The sequence below is a fragment of the Echinops telfairi genome, unplaced genomic scaffold (assembly GCF_000313985.2).
Source record: "Echinops telfairi isolate 266 unplaced genomic scaffold, ASM31398v2 ScPeMD7_7427;HRSCAF=8465, whole genome shotgun sequence".
Lineage (NCBI taxonomy): Eukaryota > Metazoa > Chordata > Mammalia > Afrosoricida > Tenrecidae > Echinops > Echinops telfairi.
Window position 1 is genome coordinate 4,706,443 of NW_022111327.1, and position 8,302 is coordinate 4,714,744.

The following is an 8,302-nucleotide window of genomic DNA, read 5'->3' on the forward strand; positions in this document are numbered from 1 at the left end:
TTCTGCCAGTGCCATCAGTGCAACTGTTTGGTATAAAGACTGTGTACTCCTCCCATTTTCTTTTAATGCTCATTTTGTATAGAGAATCCCTCAATAGGGCAACTGGAAGCTTGAGAAATTTCAAGCATGTTCTTGCCGTTTGGTTTTCTAACTTCAGGTCTTTGCACTATTTTGTTTTTTTGAGTTGCCTTTTGAAATCTTTCATTTAGCCTATTTACTGCATAATTTATTCCATTAGCTGTAGCTATTTTGCTCCTCTGCTGATGTCCTTTTGGGTCCTTTCTTTGCTGTCGTTTAATGACTCGTTTGTTCTCATGTATGACCTCCTTGACATTGTGCCACAATTTCTCTGGTCATACTTATCTATTCCATGTTCCTATTTTTAATGGTTATTGGTAATGGTTTCTCCTCATGTTGAGTCCTTTCCACATCAGTAAATTAAGGTCCCCAAAGCTTTGCTCCAACCATGTCATGAAAGTTGACTGTATTTTGAGGAGGTAGCTCTTCCCCACGCATCATTTATTGTGCACCCGGCAGTCTGTTGGGCAGTATTCATATTCCTTTGCATACAACTCCATCGCAACTCCTAAAAGGTCAGCATGTGTATCCTCATGTTATAGGAATCTGAGGCTTAGACAGGTGAAGTCATCTGCCCAAAGCTGCCTCCTAAGATACTAAATAAAGTTGGAATCAAAACCTACTTTGTCTGACCCCACACCCAGCGCTGACTTATGCATTAAGGCTGAGGAGACAGCGTATGGTGATCCATGATACATTTTAGGGGCTCATGAAAATGTTTTCTTTAAAGTCAGAAGAGAAAGCTAAGTTGTTTAGCTGATTAAAATGTTTTACTATATGTTAATATAGCAGTATACTTTGTTGATATATATAATTCATTATTTGTATTCATAGCCTATACATTATATTACTCCAGTCACCTTCATGCCTGCAGTCATAAAATTGAATTGTTTTTTCTTGGAGGAAGGACTCCACAAAAGCAAAGTGACTAGGGTCCAAAGATGCCTGCCAACTAGGCACCAAGTATCATGCTAGAGTGGGCAATACAGAGATGCAGCACAGCTATATGCATCTGACCCTCAAAGACCTTCTGAGATCCTGAGGCCCGTTCATCCTGTCAAATTTTCCACCCTTCAAACACTGATCTGTCCCTCTTGAAGTCTTATGAGATTGAAGGGATCTAATTTTGCTGAACCTAAAATGGAGATACATGCTCTGCCAGTGGGTCAGAATATTTGCAGTCACTGTCTGTGACCTATGGGCATTGAAACTACAGAGCCAATGTTCGGACATGAACAAACTGGAAAAGTTGCATCTTCTAACTTGCTCTTCCTGGGACTTTTTTGCTGCAGACCGATGACCAAGATAAACCCAAGTATGGATTATGAGATGATGCCACAGGAGGAAGCCATCCAGATAGAAGCTGCGCTGCCACCTCCCATCCTTGTATCTAGCCGTGAAATTGTCCTGGAGCGAGAGCGTAAGCCTGCCACGCTGCAGCTTACCCAGGAGTCTGATGTGGGCCCTAAACCTGTGCTAATCCTTGAGCCGGTGCCAGTGCCGGAGCCAGAGCCCGAGCACAATCCCAACCCTGAGCCTGAGTCCAACCCTGAGCCTAAGCCTGAGTCCGAGCCTGACCATAAGCCCGAGCCCAAGCCCGAGCTCGAGTCTGACCCTGAGCCCGACTCCGACCCTGAGCCTGAGTCCGACCCTGAGCCTGAGCCCGAGTCCGACCCTGAGCCCGATCCTGAGCTGGAGTCCAACCATGAGCCCGAGCCCGAGCCCGAGCCCGAGCCCGAGCCCGAGCCCGAGGCTGAGCCCGAGCCCGAGGTGGTGCTGGAGCTGGAGCCTGTGGTTGTCATTGAGCCCCTCTGTGTGGAGGAGCCCCTCTGCGAGGAGGAGATTAGGCCTGTGCTTTAAGATAGGGTGAGTTGCTAAGGAACCCACGACTGGAATTCAGTTGGCATAAGCAACCCACCCCCACCTCCCTCCATTCTAAACCATTTTCTTTTAATTGTGTTCAAAATATACCAAATAATAAATTCAAAGGTTCCTGCATTATCAGTATTAAGAACACTAACTTGACAAGTGGGTGAGTAATTTGACGGTTAAAAGGTTTGCAACCGTGCTTGGCAATATATTCCAGACTTCTCCAATTTGGGCTACTCTTTCTTCACCATGGACACTTCACATGGACATTTGACAAGGTATCATCAAATAGATTCAATATTGTTTCCATATTTAGCGGTCAGGGTTACCCTAACCATTTTTAAATTGAACACTAGGCGAATGCATCGGCATTCTCTCACAGACTAGGGAAAATATGCATACATATATATGTATCTAGTATAAATGTATACACACACACACACACACACCTTTGACACTTCAAGAGAAGATAACATTATCATTGTGTCTAATGCAATCCACTTTGGAAGGACCAGATCAGGAAAATGTTCTAGATGAATTAAGATCTGCTCTAGACAATGCCAATGAACAAATCTGCTACATTTCATGTTCCTTATATACATGCTGAAGTCACTAAAATGCATTGAAAGAACCTCATCTTCACCCATTAAAAGATTTTTTGGTTGACCACCCCCCCCCCATCACATTCACTTTCTTGTTTGTGTAAACAAGCAGTTTCATATTAAGGCTCAATAAATAAAATTCATGTTCATGACTCCTGAGTTGAATCTTTTTAGAAACAACTTTATTAAGGTGTAATTTAGATACCCAAAAACCTCGGCCCCCATATCATATGTACAACTTGGATGAGTTTTAATAGATGTAAGCACACTGAGTTCAACCACCATGATCTAGATACCCATTGCCACCATCCCACCATGCTCCCTCGTGCCCCTTTTGTGCAATCAAAATCAATCCCACCACCAGCCTGGATAAAGACAATCACTGATCTGCTTTTCAATAGAGATGACTAGCTTTGCCCTTTTGGGGTAGGGGGGAATGGGTGGTAGGGGGAGGGCGCTTTTAAATAGAGGGAATCAGAGTATGTACTTAAATTTGTGGATGACGTGTTTCTGGTGTGTGTGTGGGAAGGGCGGATGGAGGTGGCTACTATGCTGTATGATAGAATCATAATTGAAAATGATCTTGATAGCCCGGACAAACTGAGCTGGAATCAACAGTGAATCTGACAGGAATGGATTAGAAAATAATGAACTAGGCCATTATCCCAATATCCTAATTAGCTGAGCTTGAACCAAACTATTTCAGCAGAATTCTGATTCAGAGAGGACTTGCTGCTCTGTTTTGCCCTAGGGCCTTTAGCACTGGAACTGACTCCAATAGGAAGCAACAGTAACCCAGTTAATATTTAACTTTTATATTTATATTTAGTAGTCCTAACTTAACCCTCAACTGGCTTTGGGATTCTTAACCGTTTCCTTCTCAACAGCAAAGAGAATTCCCAAACATACAAAATAAACCAGAAACCAACGCAAAATACAAAATTTAAAATACAGAAACCAATAAAGGTTTCTGCTTTAGCTGATTTCCGAACAGCCTTTTGGTTGTTGGTTCCTTAAAAAACCAAACCACCAAACTCCACTGACATCGTGTAGATTTCTCTCCCCAAACCCATTAATTTCAGAACCCATTAGGCTTTTCTCGTCTGGCTACTATGAACCAGGCCCCTGCTATAAGTGCGGATCAAAAAAAAACCAGGGAGTAAAATAAGAGCTAGCTCTTGATGCTTATACAACATTGATAACTATGCCTAGTTCTTGTGCGCTATTGACAAACATGTTACTGCAGAGGAGGAAACCACTATTCTATACTCTTACATCGCATAACTATGCCTATGTCTAACTCCTTTTAAGGAACATTTAGCGAGACATTCAAAGATAAAACAAGCTTTGAGATCAAGTCCAGCCCCAGCCCTGATCAACATGGAGGTGGGAGATGACAAAAATTATCTAAGTGGGTGAGGTAGGAGGTGAATGTAGTCATTCTTATGTATCCCTACCCAGGCCCCAGAGGAGAGACCTGGAGCGAAGAAAACAGTTTGCCATAGCACAAAGTCAAGACTAGATCCCTCCTTTTCCTGATTCCCAGTGCAATGCTCTTATAGCTGCATCAAGCTGTTAATTTTAAATGGAACAAGTCCATGTTTTCGTAATAAGAGCTTATTTTAAATATGTACATAAAGGAAAACAGGTTTGAGGTTTATAAAAGGTTCAAACCAGTCAATACTCAACAGTCCCACTTGTCTTGGAAGCTTTAGCTTAATAGCACAATAAACCAAGAATCCTGAGATGCTTGAGGCTTCCACCCCAGTGCCATTGAGTCAAGTCTGACTCAGGAACCCAGAAACCAAAAATCCAACCATAAGCCAATTTAAAGATGAAAGGACCAGAGTGGGTGTAACAAGTTATTTTGAAAATGCCAGGGGACCTTCTGTTTAGTCCAGTTATTAAGAGGCCAAAATAGGTTCAGTTCCAGGAAAGCAAATTCTTAATACTGGTTGTTCCCTCTTAACTAGCTCGGGTGTTTTGTCACCTGTACAATGGAGATGGATGCTGCCTTCTTAAAGGGTTATCAACAACTGGACATCCCCTTACAGAAGGGTCACGGGGAGGAGATGAGCCAGTCAGAATGCAGTGTAACAATGATGAAACATCCAACTTTCCTCTAGTTTTTTAATGCTTCCTCCCACCCACTTACTCTCATGACCCCAATTCTCCCTTATAAATCTGGCTAGACCAGAGGATGTACACTGGTACTGATAGGAACAGGAAACAGAAAAGTGGGTGAAGGGAGATGTCGGGATGGTGTAAGACATGACAAAATAATTTATAAATTATCAAGGGTTCACGAGGGGGGGAGCGGGGAGGGAGGGAAAAAATGAGCTGATAACAAGGGCTCAAGGAGAAAGCAGATGTTTTGAGAATGATGGCAACGAATGTACAAATGCGCTTGACACACTGGATGTATGTGTGGATTGTGATGAGTTATATGAGCGCCCAATAAAATGATTTTTAAAAAAAGGATATCAAAACAACCACTGCCATGGAGTCGATACTGACAGATATGGACAACTGATCCAGAGTTTTTCGTCCTGTTGAGTTTTAAGAGGTTTTATTATGCGAGTCACATTCTTTTGAGAATTTGATTAAAGCTACTAAATCCTTGTCCCAGAAAAAGGCACAGACAAGTCCCTGAACAGAACTTTAGATGATCTATGAAACCGTGAAAGGGGATCTAGCTATATCCTCGAAGGGGGCACGGCACTTCATGCTATTCAGGTTTGGAAACAAGAAGCTGCAGACCGCCATGTAAGTCACCGTCGTTGGCAAACTGGGAAAACAAAACAGGTTACATGGACAGCTCAACTCTGTCACAGCTATGTAGTATAAAATGTAGATTGACCCAGAATGTCATAGACTCTTATGGAAATTGTGGGTAATCTGCAAAAGATGCTAAAGACCATTGCCATGTACCTATTTCTTCCATCTTGTGGGCACAGCTCAGATTTACAATGGTCACCTGTCTTCAGAGTGCATGTTGGAAAGAACTGTAAAACTTGCTACCTTTGAATTAGCTTCATCCCCACCTCAAAATTTGGTCCACAACAATATGAATTAGCTTCATCCCCATCAGGTTTCTCCAGAGAACAGGTAACAATTTGATCAGTATCCAAAGTCATAGTATCCTTAGTCTGTGTAAAACAGTGATTTAAAATGTCAATAGCTGTGCAGCGTCCCCGAGGCTCGGTTCCACATTTGTCCTGTTTACTCATGAACTAGGATGAGCTTTCCTTTTCGCCCACACATCCCATTTGCTCGGACAATATTTATGAAGAGGAAATGTCTTATTTATGAAATGTTTTCATTCCTGCTGGCCCTTATTAGGCACAATTTTGTGGATCAGGCTAAACAATGAGAGGCAAATGACTTTCCCCGGCCTTGATCCTGTACCCAGAATTATTAAAGAAACCAAGTTGAATTCCATCAAGTTACTTGCCCTGATGATTTGTACAGATCAGCACTCCTAATTTCTTTGTAAAAAGGGTTTGTGTCTCAGCCACCCCCAGTTTATGTTTACAAAACTCACTTTAGGTCTGGAGTCCAAATTAGTGCACACGCTTGTAGGCTCCCTTGGATCACTTATTCCAAGCAATTATTTGCAGCATGAAACGAAATGTTAAAAACATAGTCATTTGAAGTCACTTGGAGCTCATTCAATCTGAGGCCAAGTAATCATTAAGATACTTCCTACTTCCCGAAATGGATCTCAAATTTACATTTATTAATTTCCTTTGCTCCAGACCTAGTTAGCACCTCACAAGATGACGATGCTTATTTAGCTGCAGCTCATGCTTCACCTATTTTGATTCTAAAGCTACCCTAAACCGAAATGTCTTTCCAAAGTGTATGAAGGCTTAAGTGGGTGTCTTCATTTGAAAAAAGAAATTGGTTTGCGGGGCTTCACAATATTCCAGGAAAAACCCCACTATCTGTAATTCCATGATCCCACGGGCTTTTTAAGGCCCCTTCGTATTTTCTCAACATTTCCCTCCCTGCCCAAAATACAAATCAAAATATTTTTTTCTGTTACATACCAACTGAAGAAGATTGATAATCTTTTCAATCAAGGATGGCTTGTTATAGGTCTACTTTAAAATGTCCTTTTTTATTTTGGAGGAAAATAGCTCATTAAAAAAGATAACATGGGCATGCAGGCTATTCATTTTTCATGGTTTTATTGTATTTTAGTGTTCATGAATACAAAACTTGGATGACATGCCCTCCACCTCAAAATTTGGTCCACAAAAACATTATCAATAGATCCAAAGCAAACAACTATACTGATGTGAACGAGAGGGGTCGGCGGGGAGACCCAAAGACCATCTGTAGATAATTGGGCATCTAGTCACAGAAGGGTCACAAGAAAGGGGCCAGTCAGCCAGGGTGCAGTATAGCTGGCACAGATAAGCGCTCTCAACACAGGGATTCCAGGACAGAGAAACCCCTCAGGAACAGGTGTGGGAGTAGCGATTCTATGAGGGTAGGGGAAGGGGGCGGGAAATCAGGGGGAAACGATCACAAGGTTAGATATATAATATACCCCCTACCAGGGGGATGAACAATAGAAATGTGGGTGAAGGGAGAAAAGAGATGATGTAAGATATGAAATAATCATAATATATAACTGATCAAGGATTCGCGAGGGTGGGAGGGGACAAAAGAGGATCTGATACCAAGGGCTCAAGTAGGAAGAAAATGTTTTGGAAATGATGATGGCAACATATGTACAAGTGTGCTTAGTACAACTGAATTATGGATTGTTAGCAGACGTCTAAGAGCCCCCCAATAAAATGATTAATAAAAAAATATATAGATAGATAGATATCAATATTCCTCCTACCACAAAAATAAATTAAACTTTACTGTTGGAAAAAAAACAACAGTTTGGCACAGGCCTTGGTGAGCTTGTAAAACAAGTTAGGATGTGCTTCAATTTGTATAGGAACATTCTAGCATCCACCTCAAAACATTTGGCAGAATAATCATTGGCCCCCTGCCAATACTGGTGGTGATGTGCCTCGGGTGGAAGACAGAGGGTACATGGGTGGGTGATGAAACCCACAACAGCTCAAGATGGACCGAAGCTCAATATACGGTCATATGCAACATTAGAATAATTCCAACAGTTATTCAATGCCTGGAAAGCAGGTTGTAAGTTCTTAACAACAGGAACAAGATTCAATATTTCTAAGACTCTGAAGGCAAGGAAACATCACTCATTAGTTTCCAGAACACTGGAGGGCAAAAAATCACAAAACGCACAAAAATAACTTCAAGCTGCTTAAAAAAGGTGTTGACGGAATCAGGTTATAAGGCTTCAAAAGAGCCAAAACCCATTTGTAGATAAATGGACATCCTCTCACAGAAGGGTCACGAGGAAAAGGATGAATCAGCCAGAGTGCAATATGGCACTGACAAAATACAAAATACTCCTCTGGTTCTTTGAGGGTTCCTCAACCCCCAATAGCATGACTCGAGCTCCGCCGTACAAATCCAGCTAGACTGGAGCATGTACACTGGTACAGACAAGAGCTCTCGACACATGGAATCCAGGACACATAAATCCCTCAGCAACAGAACTGGGAGTAATGATACCAAGAAGGTAGGGGGAGAAAAGGAGGAATGATTGCAATGATTGACAAAGAACCCCCCCCCCCCAAGGGGAAAAACAGAAACGTGGGTGGAGGAATATAGTGGTAAGTTAAGATATGAAAACAATAATCATTTATAATTTA

At 41.9% G+C, this 8,302-nt stretch overlaps 1 protein-coding gene across 1 annotated transcript in view; it reads left to right on the plus strand.

The window, feature by feature from the left end:
* The window catches only part of VSIG1 (V-set and immunoglobulin domain containing 1), a 39,464-nt gene extending 36,763 nt beyond the window's left edge, over nucleotides 1-2,701 (plus strand). The window contains exon 7 of the mRNA XM_045298589.1: nucleotides 1,371-2,701. Within this exon, the coding sequence (XP_045154524.1) occupies nucleotides 1,371-1,938 (568 nt within the window). The 3' untranslated portion in view covers nucleotides 1,939-2,701. The remainder of the gene's footprint in view (nucleotides 1-1,370) is intronic.
* Nucleotides 2,702-8,302: the final 5,601 nt, after the last annotated feature.